The 22,074-nt window shown below is 40.8% G+C and overlaps 1 protein-coding gene across 1 annotated transcript in view; it reads right to left on the bottom strand.

Annotated features, from left to right (window-relative positions):
* The window catches only part of LOC122815721 (deleted in malignant brain tumors 1 protein-like), a 787,040-nt gene that overhangs the window by 329,560 nt on the left and 435,406 nt on the right, over nucleotides 1–22,074 (bottom strand). Inside the window, exon 5 of the mRNA XM_044088475.1 lies at nucleotides 9,873–10,196. Coding sequence (XP_043944410.1) covers nucleotides 9,873–10,196 — 324 coding nt within the window. The remainder of the gene's footprint in view (nucleotides 1–9,872; nucleotides 10,197–22,074) is intronic.

Raw genomic sequence — 22,074 nt, 5'->3', positions numbered from 1 at the left:
TTTTTTTTTAAAAAAAAACAGTAGTGATCACTATATGCTCTTATTCTAGCTTGGACATTTCTGGATGCAGATGAAACACCAGAAAAGCATTGCAGAGTTATCCGTAAGTGAACTATAACAAAACTTAGCCAGCATATGCTATGGTAGCCTATAGCTTCCATGTACAGTGTTGTTGGAATCAAGTCTTCTGCCCATGGTACTAACTTGGGAATTAGTGCAGATGACTAAAGCTCTGTTCTGATAAAGAGCTACTTCAAGAGCCCAGGATATTTGGCTACAGTCTGCCTATCAGCCAGATAAGCAGACAGTGCTCCCAGATCACCCCTGAAGAGGGAAAATGGAGTTTCTTGGGATTATTCAGTCAATTAATAGGATCACAGGTGTGTGCTAGGCTAATGGCCCTGGAGCCTTTACAAGCCTAGCTCACAGAAGTGCCCTGGCATCATGACGTCCAGCTTAAGTTCCCAGTACCTCTATCAGGTAGAACCACTGCAGTAATCTTCTGGGGTTAACTTTCTATTTTCCATCCACTCATTAAGCTTTCTGTTGAAGAGGGCCAGTGAGGTGCTCTGTTTGACATGTATAGGAAGTCTGTTTCAGAGCATGGGCAGTCTCTGATTTATGAACCTGTCCCTCCAGCATGTTCTGTTGATTGTGGTATGAGGTTGAGGTCTCTGGAGCATGTGGTGTGGAGGGATTGGGATTTCTTTATATGTAGCATTTCTAACAGATGTAGGTCAGACATGGCTTTGTAAGTCAAGCAGAGATCACCACATAGTAGATGATATGAGACAGAGAATAGCTAAAGTTTTTTGAGTCTGTCCATATAGGACATGTGTTTAAGGCCTAGGATCCTCTTCATGAGGTACTTTTGTGGCCTTTCCAGCTTGCATGTGTCTAGTGAGGTACATGCCAAATGGGGCATTATACTCGATGACTGGACTGATAAGGGAAGAGTTGAGAGAGAGATGATGACCTCTTTCTGCCTGGAAGCAAAACCCTTGGTAATGAGATGTGCCACATAGAAGGACTTTTATGACCACACTGGCAATGTGGTGGTCGAATGAGAGGTTGCTGTCAACCTGTGTCCTCAGATCTCATATAATGCCTTCAATATTCAGTGGGCTCCCATCAATGTGGTAATTAGTGGGAACTGAGTTTTCCCAAAGGGGATGATGATACATTTTTTTGGCATTAAGCTTAAGGGCATGGTTTCAACACCAGTCATTGGTCTCAGTGAGGCCTTTCTGTAGGATGTCTACATCACTTGGGGAGTTAATAATGGCTCCCAGCTTGCAGTTGTCTGTGATCTTGGTCAGCCGGAGTTCCTCTGTGTTGACCTGGACTTCTGAGAAGTAGATGCCAAACAGGAGAGGACCCAGGACCAATCCCTGTGGGACTCCACTCATGACTGGTCAGCAGTCTGACTTGGTGTCTGCTACTTTCACACTGTATGTTCTATCTGTGAGCAGATTTGCAACCCATCTAGTGATATAGGGGTTGATGCCTTGGTGGGTTTATCAATAACTCCTGAGTAGGGAATAGTATCAAAGGCCTTGGCCAGATCAAGGTAGGCTGTATGAACTACCTTGCCCTCATCCACAGCTCTGGTGACTGACTCTAAGACGTTAACCAGGTTGATCAGGCATGATCTTCCTTTCACAAAACCAAATTGCATGGGATCTAGAGTTTGGAGATTTCTTATATCCTTGTTAATTAGGTCCATGATGATGCAGTCCATAACCTTACATATCAGACTCGTCAGGCTAATGAGGTGATAATTCCCAGGGTCTGTAGTCGCGCCACCTTTATGGAGAGGGATGACTGTAGCAGTGTTCCATTTGGTATGGACAAATCCTGAGGTGAGGCTGTGATTGAACAGGGCATACAGATGTGGTGCCAGTTCACTTTGTAGTTCATGTAGAACACATCCAGGCATATTGTCGGGTCCCATGGAAGCTGTATTCTTGGTCTTGGACAATGCAGCTTTAACCTGTGCTGCAGTAATGCTGGGTGCCTGGCATTCCTCCGGTATTGTGATTGGTCCTTTGGTGGGGGGGAGTAAAGTTGGCACTGAATCTGTCGGCCAGTATATTGGCAATATATGTTGGCTCGGTATAGGAGGTGCCATTATGCAATAGCTCCAAACAAATCTGGGCATTGCTTTGGAGATTCTTTACATAACTACAAAAGGACTTGTGGTTGTTTTAATTGTCTGCTGCTATTCTGTTTGTATAGCTAGTTTTAGAGGATTTCTTGAGGGATCTCAACTTTTTGTTGAGGCTGAAAAAGGTGGTTTTCCACTGTTGGGACTTCATTGTCTTTAAGTGAAATAATTACTAGTTTTGAAATTTGAAGGGATGCAGTTGTTTTACGACTTCCACCATCTGCCTAAGATGCAATGAAAAGCCCTTGTCTATGTATTTTCATAGGTTGATGCTAAATGCTACCAGCAGCCATCAATGGTTGTTTTGGCCTGGGATAGAGTCAGATGACAAGAAATTGTGTCATTCTGCAAGCTATCCCATCAGTAATATTAGAAATATTAATTTGACAGGTGTCTTAGTGAGACACAGCATTCTGTATTCTGTTTTGGATCTGACAACTATAAGATCTACTCACCACATCTACCTTCCCCTACAGTAAGTAAGTCTAGGCAACAGTATAATGCACTCATAGTCAGGAATATAGCAACACTCAGTTTAGATATTTGTCTTTATTTATTTGAGAGTGTCCTGTAATGTTGTTTTAAATATTTCCTGGGATTTTGAACTCTGGTGTCAGTGTAAATATATACTTGGTATTTTCTTGTTCTTTTAATATTTATTATTAAATATATTTAAACCTTTCATTGTGGCTGATCTATCTAGAGATATTTAAGTGATGAGAGTACTTGCATTTTTATTTGGTGACATTGTGTGGGCTACTCCTAATAACATTGCTCTTGGTCAAACTACCATTTGTATTAATAGTAACATTAGATAGTAAATTGGACGCCCTTTATTAAGGGCCTTAAAGTAGCTGATAAGGAGTTTTGGTGGCAATGATAACTACCTTATAGTCTGGTAAAAAGGGGGCATAGCTAGTAAACCTGTGCCAGCCTTTCCCAGGGGTGTGTGTGTGTGTGTGTGTGTGTGTGTGTGTGTGTGTGTGTGTGTGTGTGTGTGTGTGTGTGTGTGTGTGTGTGTGTGTGTGTGTGTGTGTGTGTGTGTGTGTGTGTGTGTGTGTGTGTGTGTGTGTATCTGTGTGTGTCAACTACTCGGCCAAGGACACAAAGCACTGGTTGGACAGAAATGGTGTTGGAGGACTTGGCTTGGAACTCTGGCTAATGACTCAACTCTACAGCTGGACCAGTGGGAAGTCTTACTGGTGATCTGGAGAAAGAGATAGAAAAAAGCCCCAGAATGACTGTAGTCTCTGAGTGCTCTTAAGGGAAATTGCACTTGATGCAGAGAGCTGCATCTGGAAATACTGTGTGTGTACTTGTCATCATCCCAGTGTATGTCCTCACTGTTGTCAATGGTGAGGATTTAGGCTCCATGACTACTGATCCAGTGGTGGGTCATCACAGGAACACAAAGAACAGGATATGAGGACTGCCTGGGTCCACATTTTTGGGGTGCAATAGGAATAAAGAAGGAGAGGCCATTCTAGACTACTTTTGTCCAGCAAATGGCTTGATAGTAGCCAACACATGGTTCTGAAAAAGAGATGATCACATGCAAGAGTAGGCAACATGCAACCCTGGTAGACTTCCTCCTAGTAAGGAGAGGGCAGAAAGGTAATCAATGACTGTAATGTCAGTTTCAGTGAAACAGTAGCCCCACAGCATAGACCAGTGATTGCCACAGTCAGGTGCAAGCCATAGTCATAGAAGGCTGTAAAGTCAACAGAGACCAGGCCAAAAACCTGGAAGTTGATTGTAGAGAAAATACAACAGTTCAAGGAGTTATTCAGGGCTCTAGCATCCCAAGAAGAGGATAAAACAGGTGGAGTTGAAGAAGACTGGCTACACCTCAAAACAGCATGTGTGAGGACTATAGAACAGAGATGTGGCCGAGCCAGGTATGAAAATAAGGTACATAAGGACAGCTGGTGGTGGAATGCAGACGCCCAAGAAGTCAGCAAAAGATAGAAGAAGTGCAGGAAAAAGTGATAGAAAAGACAGATCAGGCTAGGAAGGAATATTGGTTGGTTAACAAAAAAGGTAAGAAAGAAGTCACATTAGCAAAGAACAGGGCATTGGAGTCATTCTACCATCTTCTGGAAAGTGACACAGTAGGCAGAACAAAAAAACTATATCAGGTTGCAAGGCAAAGACAAAAAGATAAAGTAGATAACCAGACACCTGTCATAAGGGATGCCAGCAATAACCTGCTCACCGGCCGACAGGACATCAAAGGCAGATGGATGACTTCCAGCAGTGTCTGAATGAAGAAAACCCACAGAAGCTGTACTTCCCCAGAAACAGTCTATAATGAGAGAAGAAGAAGAGAAGCTCACCCTAGAAGAAGTGAGAACAGCACTAATGAAAATGATGTCAGGGAAATCACCAGGCTCAGATGAGGTCACAGCAGATATGATGAAGATGATGGGTGAGATAGGGGGGAAATGGCTCCTGACAGTATTCATAGCAGTGTGATGAGAAATGAATATCCTAGATGACTAGGGAATAAGCATACTCATGCCAGTGTACAACAATAAATGGGACATCCACAGCTGTGGGCAGTACACTGTTATCAATGCTAGAAAGTTCTGGAGACGGTGATTGATAAATGAATATGCAGAATAGTAGAAAGTAAGATGGGAGATGAGCAGTTCAGATTCAGATCAAGATGCAGCACAACTGACTTGATGTTTGCAGTGAGACAGATACTTGAGAAGAAGCTAGAGATGATAAGAGTCCAAATGGACATTCCTAGACTTGGAGAAAGCGTGTAACAAGGTCAGTACTGCAGTGGTTCAAAGTCCCAGAAACATTGGTAGAATCATTGTACGCTATATACAAGGACCTAATGAGTCAAGTATGAACAGTGTTCGCCTCACAGCGGGGTACCCTGATGCTCTCCCATCCAAGAATGTACAACAGTGCCATTTTTCACCATATCTCGGTTACTTTGCTCACCATCAGATGCACATATACTCTGTTTTGTAAATGATACTACCCACAATGACCTAGAATCTATAGGGAACATCTTGGCTAATACATTCTGCTCTAATTTCACTTCACCTCTTGTTCAAGAAAAATCCTCCTCCTCAATATTTTCTAAGCTCAGCCACCCTCTTCAAAACAAAATATAACACCTTCACGGGGCCGGCCAATATACTTTACTGCTTATTGATATATTTAAAGCATTTAAGTTTTAACATTTAAGTTACTTAAAGCCAATGTCTCCTAAACATCTTTAGTCATCATCACTTCATAGGATAAATACCTGATTAATGGAGAAATGTCATAGTCAAACTCAGCACAAGTTTGGCTTATCTACTGATGAGGTAACGATAGCACATGCATTTCACCAGCCTCATCTAAAAAGCCATGGAGTAAATTATTGTAAAACTAATCATTTAGGGCATGCAACATCTATAAACTCTAGACTGCTTTGTCAAGGGTAGAGTTTGCCTTCTTAGTTGTATTAGCTCTTTAAAAAAAATCACCAAAGCCCAAGATAAAGGGGTGTCCTTTCACACACTGCTTATCTGGGTTTAGCCAACACATTTGATAAAGTTTCCCACTCTATCATCATAAATAAGCCTACCCAACAAAACAGCAAACCTTTTTAGTAGTCTGCATTGAACAAAGATGATCTCAATAAGGAAGACCCTCTCTAAAACGCAAAATGTAGTTATGACATCCCTCAAGGTTCTGTCATAGGATTTGGAATCTGATCTTTGCAATCCATTTCTACAATGTGAAGACAAATACCTTTACAATTATATAACAAGACTCACAGATGACCGCAACATATGAGCCGCTCTGAACTCCCATCAGATCAACCAATACTTCAAGTAGACCTTGATCTCACTAGTAAACAGTGATCTAATCACAGTTTCACCACCATAAATGCAAATAATCACAGTATAGTCACATACCACTCTGGTTCTTAACTGTTTTGTCTTTTTTTGAGTATCAGAATGTAATAACCAAGTTCCATGCACTGCAAGTAGAATAACCATTAATTAAATACCTTTCCATTCCATCCATATTCCAAATGATTTTACTTCCCAATGCTGGTTGATACCTGTTTTTTTCTCTTATGTAGTTACAAGCTAAAAAATATATTAATGAAAGGGAAGATGTTTCATCTGTGATGCTTTCTATACTGGCAAAACAGAGAAGCAGCTGCAGCAGGGGATCTTCAATCATGAGCATAATATTTAAAAAAGTGAATTTGAAGGAATTTATTTTTTTTATTGTTAGAGAAAGTACCAGTATCTACTCACTATGGCAACTGGGAAATAAACTGGAATATAGGGATTTATGCTAGCAGTAAATTCTTAAGGCTGCACATACACCAGAACTGAATAAAAATATTTTAATTAATTGTATTTTAAAGATGCAGGCAGTAAAAGTGTTACCTGTATGTTTTTAGTTTTTTTGATTTATATGTGTAATTGCATGTACTATTTTACCTGCTGATTAGATTTATGTGGGTCAGTTGACTTGCTCATGTGACAGAATGGAAAGGTATTAAAACAAGGTTTTCCCATTTGTTATGTTCTGATGAAGCCCAATGTGTTAGAATGAAATCTGTCAGAATTTAACAAAGTATCATGTCCTCAATGGCATGATCAGATCACAAAGTGATCTCTCTTGAAATAAATGTAAAACTAACCTAACCCCAAAAACTTTAAGAACTTGTTTAAGATAAATTACCCCCAATTACGGGACAACATAGCTAGTTTCCAAGCTCCCCCAAATCCAGAAAACACAGAAACCTATGCAGAGGCATATACAACAGACATGTATGGCCATATAAACAATTGCGTAGAAATGGCAGTACCAGGCTAAAATAAACCCAGGTCAAACTGCAAAAACAAGCCACCCTGGTGGACCCCTAGTATTAATAGGTTATACAACAACAGAAAGAAAATCCTGTCAAGAAGTAAGAGGGAATGTGCACAACAGAACAAAAGAGTCCCTCATTATTCTAAATAAGTGAATCAGGGAAGTAGTCAAGTCTCTGAAAGCAGATTTTGAGGTAAAAATATCCACCAAAGCTAAGGATAACCATAAGGCATTTTTCAGTTATGTAAGCAATCATAAGGGCAACACCCAACAATGTGCAGGATTAGTTGTAGATAGTGTCACCTATACTCAACCAGAAGATGCAGCAAATCTGCTGGCCACAATTTCACCTCCTCATCACCCTCAGTTCTCCCCCAAGAAATACCCTCCACCACTCCACTGCCAATTAATCACCAAAGAACAGGTTGCTATTATGCTCTATAAAGCTAAATAGAGAGCTTCAGTGAGGCCTGCCCATATACCAGGTTGCCTCTTAAACAGTTTAAATCAGAATTTATCAGGCCCATTAGGATCTCTACATAACCACAGCTTGTGGAGTGGCTTTGTCCTGATAGATTTAAGGACAGTGACAGTCATCCCTAAGCACAAACAGGGAGCATCAACTGACTTGGGACATTACAGACCCATATGTTTGACTAGTCTTATATGTAAGGCCATGGAAAGAATAATCATGGACCAGATAAATAATGACATAGAAAACCTCCAAACACTGGAACAAACCCAATTCAGCCTTGTCAAGAGCAGGTCATGCCTAAAGAATCTGATGGATTACTTTGAGAAAGTCACTAGGGCCATGAGGGTGAGACAGTACACAATGCCTACCTCGACCAGGGTGAGATATTTGACACAATTCCTCTCTTGGGTATTAGAAACAAATCCAAGGCAAAAAGGACTATGGATTTGATAACAGTTTAATAAAACTCCAATGGTAAAACAGTCAAACAGCACAAAAAAAGTATAGTTAAGCACTTTCACCTAGTAAAATACCAGGCTTCCTCAGAACAGTGAAGCAAACCCATTTCCTTCCTTAAAATAGTTGATTGGTGCCACTTAACATCAATAATTAATATAAAACTAACAAATAAATAATTAACCCTGTGTTCCCCAATGACTTAAAATAAAATACTTGCCCTTTCACAAGTAATACAGCAATAGAAATCATGTTACTGTTCATGCAAGCAAATACCATTTAAAAGCAGTAATGAAAAATTGGTAAATATAAACTATAAATGTAATGTATAAAAGAAACATATGTATACAATAATAGTTTGTGGCTACTGTAATACACTTAAAATACCAAAAAATGAAACAAAGAAAAGCAAAAGACAAACTCATAGTAGCAAAATCCTGCTGTAGCAAATAATACAGTATATCAGTTACAGCTTTGCTGCCCGGAGCTTTAATACACTGTTAATGCTGATACAGTCGTTGAGCCCGGGAGTCCAGGAGTTCTACCTGCATCCAACTTGAGCTGCCAAAATAATTCCCAGTACTCCAACCTAGACTCCCAACACCCTCTTCGGGCATCCATTGAAACCTGTTCTAACACAAAAAACTTCATTCTCATCCGCTTACAAGAGACAAAGAATGCCTAAAAAAGCATTGGATTCCTTTCCCTTGGATTTGTGCTGTTTGACTGTGTTTTACCATTGGAGTTTTATTAAACTGTTATCAAATCCATAGTCCTGCTTGCCTTGGATTTATTACTTCTTAGTCGTTGGTCTATTTTGGTTTCGGGTATTATAGATAAACTCACGAAACTGGGCATAAATCCCTTCATTATCAGATGGATAGCCAATTGCCTCATGGACAGGACAAGTGGTTAAAGTAGGTGAATCCATATCCAGCAAGAGGCCTGTGTTGTGCCACAGGGCTCAGTTCTGGGACCACTCCTGTTCGGAATATAATTCTCTGAAGTCAAGGCTAATGTGTAAGGGCTTGGATGACAAAGTTTGCCAATAACTGCAAGCTGGGGGCAATCAATGAATCCTCCACCAATGTAGATATCCTTTAGGAGGGTCTAGATCAGACAAATGATTGGAGATAGAACCATGGCCTAAAAGTAAATGCGAAAAAATGCATTATCAGACCCCTTTGGGAAGTCAAATACTCCTGCAAATTATACCATCAATAGCACACTCCTAAAAGTAGACTCAGAGATAAGAGATTTAGATACACAGATAGATAGTAGCCTGATCTTTGACTGCCACATGTCCACAGTGGTTAGGAGGTCCTTCTATGTGACACAACTTACAAGTAAAGGTCTAGCATCCAGATCAAAGGAAATTATAGTCCCACTGTACTCAGCCCTCATTAGACCAATAATCAAATACAATGCCGCATTTGGTATGTACTTGACTAGGCACTTACAGCAGCAGGAGTGACCTCTGGTGTTTCTCATAAAGAAAATACAGGCTATAAACAACATAAGCTAAGCAAGTAGACTAAACGCCTATCCCTTTACTCTTTCTCTTACAGACTATTAAGGGATGACCTATGCCTGACCTACAAGGCACTCACAAATCCAGCCATGATGGAGCTGCTACACATCCATACATCAAACAGTATAAGGATCACATGATCTAGGGATCTGAACTTAGTCAGCGACTGAAGAAAAACATTCTGGAGAGACAAATATATTTCTCAGAGATTTCCCCTTCTTTGGAACAGGATTCCTATTCACATTAACCTGCAAAAACTATATGATAATATTTTGCCACTCTATACATAGTTTCCTGGAAAAATCACAGACACTAGTGCTTGTACAACATGACAGTCTGATCTAGTAGGTACTACATTTATTATCATTCATTGATTTTTAACAGAAACAATGGTGTTTTACCTCTTTCACAAATGACACCAGCATCTTCATTGTGAGCACAGTTATGTTGCAGTATTGGACTAGATGAACAGTCTGAGAGATGATCTTCATTCCCTGTGCATGTGACATCATCAAGAGTAATAGGACCTGTGCCAAAGCCAAACTGGGCATTGCCTGGGGCAGACACAGCCTGACCACAGTCAAGTTGTCTGCAGACTACGGAGGCATCATTACCATCCCAGGAGTCATCACAAACTGTACCCCACTGTGAGTTGTAATAAACCTCAACTCGACCGGCACATTTATTAGGTCCATTCACTAGACGTATTGGTAAAGAACTGTTTGCTGTCAGTAAGAAAAAGAAAAATTGAGTGAATTTATAGAACATGTAGTTTTTACAATGCATTTAAATTCATGTCAGACATGTACTTACCTCCTGTAATTCAGAAATAGCAAACAAAAAGGCATTACAACACAGCTATTATAAAATGTCTTTGAGGTTTTTTTTTTATGAAATTAGAATCACAATAAGCACTTCTTAGCAATAAATTCTAAAACTAATTTTCTATTAGAAAAGGTGATAAATAGCATGGTGTTACAAGTAATAATGGAAAATATGTTTAATATCTCATATGAGAATGCTAAGATTAGCCACATATTTGTATTATTATTGTACAAACTCCACTTACATATAGCTACATTTAGTCTATTTGTTTGTAATTGTTTGCCTCTTGTGGGGCAGGTTTTAATCATAGTGTAGCACTTTAAACTACTCCCGGTGCCAGAAAGTCTGCTCTTCAAATGTTCCCTTAGAACTAGCTGGTTTCTCAGTAGTAGCACTAAAATCTGAATCCCTGTGACTAGCACTTGCTCTAAAATCTGCTGGAAAGCACTAGGAAACCTTAAATTGATACAAGCACTCAACACTTCTTGTTAATAAGAAGAAATTAATTGTAGGCACTAAACAGCCTATAATTGCAAAGTACATTGTCAAGGTAAGGGAAAACAACTCTTGTACTTTACAAAAGAAACACCAAACCAGGCTTGTCCAAGGGTCAGCTTCCTGTGATTTCTCCTGTCCACCTGGTGAATCTGGGCATACTGGAACAGTGCAACAATTGCCTCATGTGCACAGACAACCCATTCCTCCTACCTCCGAACACTACAACCTGCGAGAGATGCACTTACATAGCCAAATTGGAAGCAAAGCTCTCTCCACCCAAGATTGTGCTAGACAGTCAGGAGGAGGTTAACACCTGCACTACACCTCAATTAACACATAGCCTTTCAGAACTCATGCCACCAACATCCACATGTAGTAACACTAAACCCACTTATGTGGAGGCCCTTAATATTAACCTGCCCAAGCAACAAGGACCTCCGAAGCTGAAACGCAAACAAACACCAATCACAACCAAAGTGTCACATAGCTCACAACACCAGTGTTCCACCCAACAATAGCCCCTAAGGCAAAACAACGTACCCAACACTTTAGTTATAGGTGACTCTATAGTCAGGCACACTGATGTCCCACTCACCAGGCTGAACAAGGAGAAAATTAGTCAGCTGCCTGTTGGATGCCAGGATCCACCACATCACACATGCACTCAAGTCACTCCACAACAAGTAGAAATATGACTCTGTCATTGTCCATGTCGGAGTGAATGATTTGAGACATACCTCCCTGGACTAAATGAAAAGAGACGTGGAAGAGCTCTCAGATCATGTGGCCCAGACAGGTATGACCCTAGCCCTGAGTAGCATCCTGCCTTCACCCAGAATGATACCACAGTATAATGAAAAAATGATTGACTTCAACAATTGGCTAAGTTTCTGGTGTCATTCAAAGGGGATCCAGTATCTCTTTGCCTGGGACAACATGATCGACAAACCATGATGCTTTGCCAGAGATGGTCTACACCTGTCGCCCCTGGGATTCAGGTTACCGGTTAAGGCTCTTGCCACCCCTATATTGCATTTTTTAGGCAAGGCTCAAAGGACAAAACCACCACCATAACAGATAGAAGCATGCAAAATTTGAAGGTAATGCTACTCATTGCTACAAGCCTAAACCTCAAAATGCACTCTCTCGAGGCACTCCTAAAAATGAAGACATTGATATCTGTGCAGTAACTGAGACCTGGTTCAAGGTTCCAGAGAGCACCCCTGCAATACCAGGCTACAACTCTTACCACACTTTTTGACCACCAAACCTGGACTGAAACGCTAAAGGCGGGGGAGTGTCCATATTCACCAAGCATATTCACACCTCCAGGCTAGTTGCCCAACACAATGCATCTGAAATTCTACAGGTGCAACTAACACTAGGTAAGACTGCAATACAAATTGTAGCTTGCTACAGATCCCCCACCATGCCCCAAGATTCTCACTACACCTTTCTAAACATGCTGGAAAATATTAAGATACAAACAAACTCCCCAATACTGGGTGATTTCAACAACCCTGCCATTAATTGGGAAAACTGCTCAGGTACCAACACCTTTGTCCAATGGTTCTTGGAATTCATAAATTCCAGTGCTCTGGATCAACTAATCCATAGTTCCACCAGGGCTCAAATATCCTTTCCTGGTCATTACCAACATGGGAGATCAATGCTCCACACCAGTGGTGACCCCCTTGTTGGTCAGGTCTGACCATAAGCTAATCACCGTTGACGTCCACATCCCACCCCCCCAGTAGAGAAACCTCTGTAAAAAGTAATCCAAAGCCAACTTCATGATACACATGTCAGAAGTGACAAACTTCATGACACTCATGCAGATGGATACTGAATAATCAACTGCTGAATCATACACTAAGGCACTGTACAAGCACATCCACTCATGCATGAATCGTGCCATTCCAAATAGAACCAAGACGCTCTCCTCCAAAAAAAGGAAGCCAATCTGGTGGTCCCCTGCCATAAACAAACTATACAACAGAAGGAAGAAACTGTTGCAAAAAAGAAAATCCCAGGATGCAAAATACTCCCTTACCAGCCTCAGTAAGAAGCAGAGATCCCTCATAAAATCCTCCAAAGCTAGTTACGAAAATAAAATTAACAAGGATTCCAAGGACAACCACAAGGCATTCTTAGTTCTGTCAAGAATCTAAATGGCAATGCTCAGATCTGCTCTGAGCTACAGCAGAATGGCATTAAATATACTGATCCAAGGATATTGGCAATATGCTGGTAGATAGATTCAATCCCAACTTCAACCCACTCTCACCCCCTAAAGGGCCCTTCCCAATACCAAAAGATTGCCAAATTCTGGTAATCACGGCCACACAAGTAAAAAACACACATTTAAAAGCTAAGAATACAGCATCCAGGGGACCAGATGACATTCCAGGCTGTGTACTACATGAACTACAAAATGAACTGGTACCTCACCTAAGTGTCATGTTTAATCATAGCCTCACCTCAGGCTTTGTGCCCAATGAGTGGTGCACAGCTGCAGTTATCCCACTCCACAAGGGGGAATCCACCTTGGATCCAGGGACCTATTGTCCCATCAGTCTGATGAGCCTGATCTGCAAAGCCATAGAATGCATTATAATGGAACTTATAAACAAAGACAATGCCAAACTTCAAACACTGGACCCCACCCTTTTAGGTTTTGTAAAGGGCTGATCTTGTCCCTCAACCTGATTTCTTTGAGTAAGTCTCCAGAGCCGTGGACAAGAGCAAGGTGGTCCACACAGCCAATCTGGACCTTGCCAAGGGCTTCAACACCATCTCTCACTCTGGAATCATAGATAAACTTACTAAGATGGGCATTAATCCCTACATCATTCGAAGGGTTGCCAACTAGTTTACTGACAGAACCCACACTGTAAAAGTAGCTGACTCAAAATCCAGATCCAGACAAGTGACAAGTGCAGTACCTTAGGGTTCAGTCCTGGGACTGTTCTTGTTTGGCATCTACTACTCTGAAGTACAGGCCAGCACTAGGAGAGTCTGGCTAATAAAGTTCGCAGATGACTGCAAACTGAGAGCCATTATTGAATCCATAAATTATGTGGATATTCTACAAAAGGGCCTTACAGAAACAGATGCCTGGTGCCAGAGCCATGGGCTAAAGCTTAGTGCCAAGAAGTGTATAGTTATCCCCTTTGGAAAAAAACAAGTACCTATGAATTACCACATAAGTAGCAGTTACCAACATGGGCGACCGGTCTTCCACACCAGAGGTAAATTCCTTGTTGGTCAGATCCGACCACAAACAAATCACCCTAGACATCCACATCCTGCCCCCACCCCCTATTAGGGAAACCACCATAAAAAATTTCTCCAAAGCCAACTTCACACTTAATAAGAGAGAAGTGGCAAGCTTCATGACAACCATGCAGATGGACAATAGAGGTACGACCGCTGAATCCTACACAAATGCATTTTATAAGCACTTACACAAGTATATGGATCATGCTATCGATAACAGAACCAAGATGCTATCCTCCAAAAAAGGGAAGCCAATCTGGTGGTCCCCTGCCATAAACAAACTCTACAACAAAAGAAATAAACTGTTGCAAAAAAGAGTAAAATCCCATGACTGGAGGAACTCCCTGATCAGCCTCAGTAAGAAGCTGAGATCCCTCATAAAATCCTCCAAAGCTAGTTATGAAAACAAAATCACCACTGATTCTAAAGTCAACCACAAAGCATTCTACAGCTATGTCAGGAATCTCAATGGCAACACTCAGATCTGCTCTGAGTTACAGCATAATAGCACTAAATATACAGAACCAACTGATATTACCAACATCCTGGCAGATAGGTTCAGTGCTAACTTTACCCTCCTTTCAACCCCTAAAGGGCCCATCTCTATATCGGAAGAATGCAAAGTCCCTGTAATCACGGCTGCACAGGTAAAAGCCTCACTCTCCAAAGACAAGAACTCAGCATCCATGGGACCTGACAAAATCCTGGGCTGCGTTCTACATGAACTACAGAATGAACTGGCACCCCACCTAAGCACCATGTTCAATCATAGCCTCACCTCAGGCTTTGTGCCCATTGTATGGTGCACAGAGACAGTTTTCCCACTCCACAAAGGGGGAGTCACCATGGACCACGTGAACTACCACCCCATTTGCCTAACGAGCCTGTTCTGCAAGCCCATGGAGCGTATCATCATAGAACTTATAAATAAAGCCATTGGTAATCTCCAAACTCTGGACCCCACACAGTTTGGGTTTGTAAAAGGCAGGTCTCATCTCCTAAACCTGATAGACTTCTTTGAAGCAGTCACCAAAGCCATAGACGAGGGTAAGGTGGTTCACACAGCCTATCTAGATCTCATCAAGGATTTTGACACCATCCCCCACTCTGAATTATAGATAAACTCACTAAACTAGGTATGAGTCCCTATGTCACAAGATGGGTTGCCAACTGGCTCACTGACAGACCCCACACTATGAAAGTAGCAGACTGCAAATCCAGTTTCAGACCAGTGACAAGTGGAGTACCACAAGGTTCAGTCCTGGGTCCTCTCCTGGTTGTTATCTTCTTTTCTGAAGTACAGGCTAACACAGAAGGTCTTCAGCTAACAAAGTTCTCAGATGACTGCAAACTAGGAGCCATAATCAAAACTGCTAACGATGTGAACATCCTACAAAAGGGCCTCACTGAGACAGATGCCTGGTGTCAAAGCCATGGCCTCAAGCTCAATGCCAAAAAGTGCACTGTCATCCCCTTTGGTTAAAACTCTGTACCCATGAGCTACCACATAGGTGGTAGTCTACATAACACCCAAAGTGTGATAACAGACCTTGGGACACAGGTGGACAATAGTCTCACCTTTGAAAATCACATCGCCACAGTAGTCGTGAAATCCTTCTACGTGGCACACCACATCACAAAAGGTTCCTCATCCAGGAAAAAAGAGGCCATTGTTTCCCTCTATTCATCACTAATAAGACCCATTATAGAGTACAATGTCCCTTTTTGTATGCACCTCACAAGACATCTACATCAACTGGAAAGGCCGCAGAAATACCTCACATAGAGGATTACTGGCCTCAAACAGATGCCCTATGCAGACCATCTCGAAAAACTCCAGCTTTACTCCGTCGCATATCACCTACTCAGATGTGATCTCTGCCTAACATGCAAAGCTATGTCAAACCCAGGGCTGTTGGACATGCTCCACTTAAATTTATTTATTTTATTTTTTTATTATTTATTTAATTTTATTTAACATTTGTTGACCGGGAAAGTCCGAATAGGTTCCACAGATCCTGTTTTCAGCGGAGGCCCGAGGAGAAATGCTCCAGACGCATGTCTTTAGAATGTGGGAAGAAACTAGTGTACCCAGAGGGTACCCATGCGAATGCAGGGAGAACATGCAAACTCTGCACAAAAGGCACCCCAGCCAAGAATCGAACCAGAGAACCTCTTGCTGTGAGGTGACAGCATTAACCGCTGCACCACTGCGCCGCCCAAAGAAATTCCAATCCCTCCGAGCTACACGCTCTAGGGACCTAAACCTTGTCACCACAATAAACAGAACATGCTGGAGGGATAGATTCCTGTCCCAGAGACTTCCTATACTCTGGAACAAACTACCTATCTATATCAAACAAAGCTCCTCATTAGCACTCTTCAAGACAAATCTTGATGATTGGGTGGGAAATAGAAAATTCACCCCCAGGATCACCTCTGTGGCTCTGCTCGACAGGGGCACAGGAAAATAATTTTCTTGGGTGGTGAAAGCCAGGGTACCTTTTTAGCTAGGCTTATATAAGCCCTAGGGCCAATAGCCTAGTACCTACCTATGAACCTAAGTACACTAAACACTGAAAGTGTGATAAGGGACTTAGGGACACAAGTGGACAGTGGTCTCACCTTCGATAATCACATCGCCACAACAGTCAGGAAATCCTTCTATGTGCCACACCTCATCATTAAGGGCTTTTCGTCCAGAAAAAAAGGAGGTCATTGTCCCATTGTACTCATCCCTCATTAGACCCATTATTGAGTATGATGCCCCATTTGGTATGTACCTCACAAGACATCTGCAACAACTGGAAAGGCTGCAGAAATACCTCACTAAAAGAATCACAAGCCTAAAGCAGATGCCCTATGCTGACCTTCTAAAAAAAACTCCAGCTATACTCTGTCACATATCGCCTACTCAGAGACGATCTGTGCTTAACATACAAGGCCATGTCAAATGCAGAGCTGTTGGACATGCTACCCCTTAAAGAAATCCCAATCCCTCAGAGCCACACGCTCTAGATATCTAAACCTGGTTATTCCAATGAAGAAAACATACTGGACAGATAGGTTCCTGACCCAGAGACTCCTCATACTCTGGAATAGACTGTCCATACATGTCAAGCTGAGCACCTCTTTGGACCACTTCAAAAGGAACCTTGATGATTGGATGAGAGATAGGAAATTCACCCAGGGGATCATGTCAGTCGCCTTGCTAGACAGGGGACCAGGGAAGTAAATATTCTGGGAAGAAATAGCCAGGCAATTGTTATGGCTAGATTTGTATAGGCCCTAGGGCCAATAGCCTAGTACCACCATATGAACCCAAAAGGTAATTGACCCAGTTGTTATCAATACTGTATAGATTCTATTCACAAGCAGCACTAGACTCATAACTTTACATTCATGCCAAAGTTGGCATTAGTAGATCATTGACCTACATGCTGAAAATAATGATGTCACTTGTGTCTAGAAATATTATGTTTAAGTTGTGATAAAAAGAATCAGAAAATAAACATTACATCGCAAATACACTAACATTCCTACAGATTACTATCACACTGATAAAGTAGTCCAAGGCAGTCTGAGAGAGGAGATTAATTGTGTATAACTTTATCAAAAATAATACAGGCAGATACTTATGTTTTCACTCACCACATAGTGAAAAGCTGCACTAAATACTATGGCAAGCTGTGCATCATAATGCATTGTTCAGCAGATATACATTCCTTATACATTACCTCCAGTGCCCCATGTTATAGACAGCAGGCACTGTGAAAATCTGAAAGATGTGACATAAATTTTTTTTAATATTTTCTTATAATAGTTTCTTTACTTTCTAGAGTTCTAGCTCACTCTCACCTTCTTTCAACCCTTCTGTATGCATCCCCTCTACTCTCAAATTTAAAAAAGACTGTCCTTAACAAACTTTCAATTTGCTACAACCATATTGCCAGGTTTGCCACTGGACTGCCTTTTAGGACACATCATTGCATCAATCTAAATCAGCTTGGGTGGCTTGAACTACCCAGCCTAATCCAGTATAACCAACTGATTATGGCCTATAAAATCCTCTATAATCCGGACAATACTCCTGCACTTAAAATATTATCACCCCCTATAACATTCCTAGACCTCTTTGATCCTCTAACAAACTACTAATTCAGACTAGCAAAATTAATAACACAGCCGGTGATTCTCTCTTTGCAAACTCTGTAAGTAGATCCTGGAACTCTCTTCCAGCTGATATTACCTTACTTTCCACCTTATGTCAATTTAAAACTAGACTCAAACAACATTTGTCACTTAACTGGCTATGTCAATGTATCAGGCCTGGCTAACTCTCTCTAGAATGTGTAAAAATCTGTTAACCAGTTTACTGTGTAATTTAATTTAATCCTGACTTGTGCTCAGGATTAACTGTAACCTGTGGAACTTGTTTAACTTGCTTACTTATGTAATCTATGTAAATAGTCTGTTTGTAATTTGTAATGCTGGTATTATGTAATGCTGTATCTGCTTACCCTTGGAGCTTTTCTCCCCGGGCCTCTGCTGAAAATGGACATGCATCCAGTCGGACTATCCCAGTCAACAAATGTAAAATAAAATAAAAATAAAAATAAATAAATGAAGTTGACTTGTTCATGAGTATTTATTTGGATGCCCTGGCATTTGTTGAGTTTCATTGTCTCATCTTATCTTTTCTACTGCAATCTGCATGCTTGAGCTCTGTTTTGCACAAATTTCTTACGTGGGAAGTGAGTGTGTCAGTACATACAGGTACATGGAAGCTGACTATGAAAGAAGTTGGTTCTCAACTCTTTCTATTTGTCTTTCTTGATACATATTTGGGGGGGGGGTAATCATTGTTATGGTTTGCGTTACAGAAAGAAATCATGTGTGTCTTAGTGTCAATAGTGGAATCCAGAGGAAGAGGATAGTGTCACAAAGACATGGTGCATACTGTTGATAGTGGAAAAGTAAGATTTATTGAAAAATGTTTGAATGATGCTAAATATTAGTGCTATCCTAAATTTTAGTAGAGAATGGACAAGCGCTATATTTTACCTTTATTGGAGAACAGATGTTCTCCAAGAGGGTGTTAATGCAAAGGTAATGCCCACTACAAATCAGGTCCACCTCTTCATGGTAGCTTATTAAGCTACAATGAAGCTAGGACAGTAATAAAAGCAAATGTTTGCCATTTTTTATGTTTGCTAAACAGCACTTCAGTGTTTATTGGGATCAAACTTTCATGTAAAAGTAAATAAAAAGGAAAGAAAAGCACATGTGGGGGGTTTTGTGTGTGTGTGTGTGTGTGTGTGTGTGTGTGTGTGTGTGTGTGTGTGTGTGTGTGTGTGTGTGTGTGCGCATGTGTATGCTTTTGCGTGTGTATCTAAGAGACAGACAGGGTAAGAAAGGGAGCATAAGTGAGAGAGTGAGAGACAGCTCTGGCTGCAACAGAAACAGCACAAGATTTGTTAAATAAAAGAAGTATGAAACTCAATGCCTACCAGTATTGGTTGACTTTAATCTTCAGTTATTTATCAGAAAATTAATGGATGGTGCAGCATAATGTGACAAAATTAGGAATAGTAAAGGTGGGAGGATAGGTGGAGGATTTAAATGCCTTGCATTTAGTGTTTTATTTTCATTAATTTGCTCACATGACATCTGAGGATGCGTTTAGCCAAAGAAGTTGATGTAAGAGGTGTGCATGTGTTTCCGTCTTTGCATATTGCATATGTGTGTGAGTATAGCTATCAGTCTGTGCTTCTGAATGTGTGTGGATGCATGTATTTCTATGTATGCATGTGTGAGTTTGCCTGTAATTCTGAATGTGTGTGTGTGTGTGTGTGTGTGTGTGTGTGTGTGTGTGTGTGTGTGTGTGTGTGTGTGTGTGTGTGTGTGTGTGTGTGTGTGTGTGTGTGTGCAGACATTAACAGCTTATATAACTTACATTTTGGATGCAAAATTGCATTACATATGATACAGCAAGTTTGAAAAATAAGAGTAGAACCTATTTTACATCACAATTATTAAAAAATATTAAAAAAAAAACATATAGTAATTAGAAAAATACAGATCAACTTAACAAATAGTCCATTCCCTAAGTGCAATCATAAAATCCAGTGATTGTGTGTTACTATAGCAATAACACCACGCCTGAGTGTGGGTAATGCTAGATTTACCCACGGTTGGCGTGGTTTGGCCATGAGGGCGAAGCCCGAGTGGCCAAACAAATCCAACCGTGGGTAAATCCAGCATTACCCACACCCAGAAGTGGGTTATTGCTATTTTACAATGACATTATTTAAGAAAAAAAATAATTACTTTTCTTAAATAATGGCATTGTATAATGCCACCTTGCTGCCCTTCCGCAGCTGTCTGGTATTCTGCAGCAGTTCTGATGTACTGCGCATGCGTATGCCTACGCAGTACATCAGAACTGTGGGCAAAAGCATCGGAGAAAGCAAGATCTCCCTTACTTTTTACAAACTGTTTTCGCTATGTTAAATGGGTTTAACATAGTGAGACAGCTTTAAAAAAAGCAACGGAGAATCTCTGTTGCTTGTTTTAAAGCTGTCTTGGTATGTTAAACCCATTTAACATAGCGAGACAGTTTTGAAAAAAGCAATGGAGAAAGCAAGATCTCCGTTGCTTTTTAAAAACTGTTTTGCTATGTTAAACGAGTTAACATAGCGAGACAGCTTTAAAAAAAACAACGGAGAATCACCATTGCTTTTTTTAAAGCTGTCTCATTATGTTAAACTCGTTTAACATAGTGAAACAGTGTGAAAAAAGAGTTATAGTAATGGAAAAAGTCTGGGCCACTGGACCTTTTTCCATTACTATAACTCTGATTTACAACGTGCATGCTGACTAATCAGCGTGCACGTTTTTGAATATTAATGGGGGGGGGGGTTGTATAATGGGAAATAATACCCATTCAGGATTGTAGATGCCTACCTCCTGCTCCATCAGGCCTCACAACACCCCTGGGTGGATATTAATATTATAACACAAACCCTGTCAGACATTATTGCTTGTTTAGCATTACTTTAAATATTTATTGTTTCATTTCTCATGCAGTAATAAGGATACTTGAAATGTACAGCTGCTTATTTGAGCCCAGTGATGTGGGTCAGTAGACTAACAAACAGAAGTGTAGGGCAATGGGTTCACAGGAACAGCAAAATCTGTTATGTAGTCTAGGCAAGATTTTGGCTGAATGATACAATCATGGGAACATTAAGCTCCTTCACATTGACTTCCTTCATAAGAAAGGTGCCAGAAAGAACATATTTAGTACTACACAAACTGTGCTTCAATGCATAGGCCAAATGCTAGAGAAAGCACCATGTGTGGTACTCTCTATATCTGTTATACTTCCAAAATATCACTATACTGCTATTATTTTTAGCAGAGATTTATGTTGATGAGAACTCATATTTTTGTGCAATAATGCAAATGCTAGTCTCAACTCATATTTTGGTGTAATAAACCAACAGATGCGAAACTAGCCTTCTTGTCCAATACTGATAACTGTTGGAATTCTATGCAATAATGTACTGTTTTAGATTGATAAACCACAGGATTCAGCAAGTTCTGCACGGCGTGCAGGAATAGTGCAGGAGCTGCTGAAGGCAATATGGCCACCGAGAGATCGAGGAACAAGTTCCTGGGATGTGCACAAGTGTTCCTGCACTATTCCTGCACAGACACAGCTCCTGTATTATAATTATCACATTTGCAGGTGAAAAACATGCAAATGAGGTGAATTAGTGATCCAGGAAGCTGGCAGGTGTCCGTGCAGGAGTAATGTAACCTGCAGAAATGCACTCGGTTAGTAACCGAGTACATTTCTGCAAACTACAAAACAGAGCCATGACAGCTCCGAATTAAGGGTGTATGTAATGTAGAAAGCATGCCAATGGCCAATTATATGGCCATTGACATGGAAAACAGTTTCAAAATAACAAAAAATAACTTTTATTTTTTTTG

The sequence above is a fragment of the Protopterus annectens genome, chromosome 1.part1 (genome assembly GCF_019279795.1).
Source record: "Protopterus annectens isolate FY-2018-M chromosome 1.part1, PAN1.0, whole genome shotgun sequence".
Lineage (NCBI taxonomy): Eukaryota > Metazoa > Chordata > Ceratodontiformes > Protopteridae > Protopterus > Protopterus annectens.
This window is presented reverse-complemented; position numbering and strand designations above follow the sequence as displayed.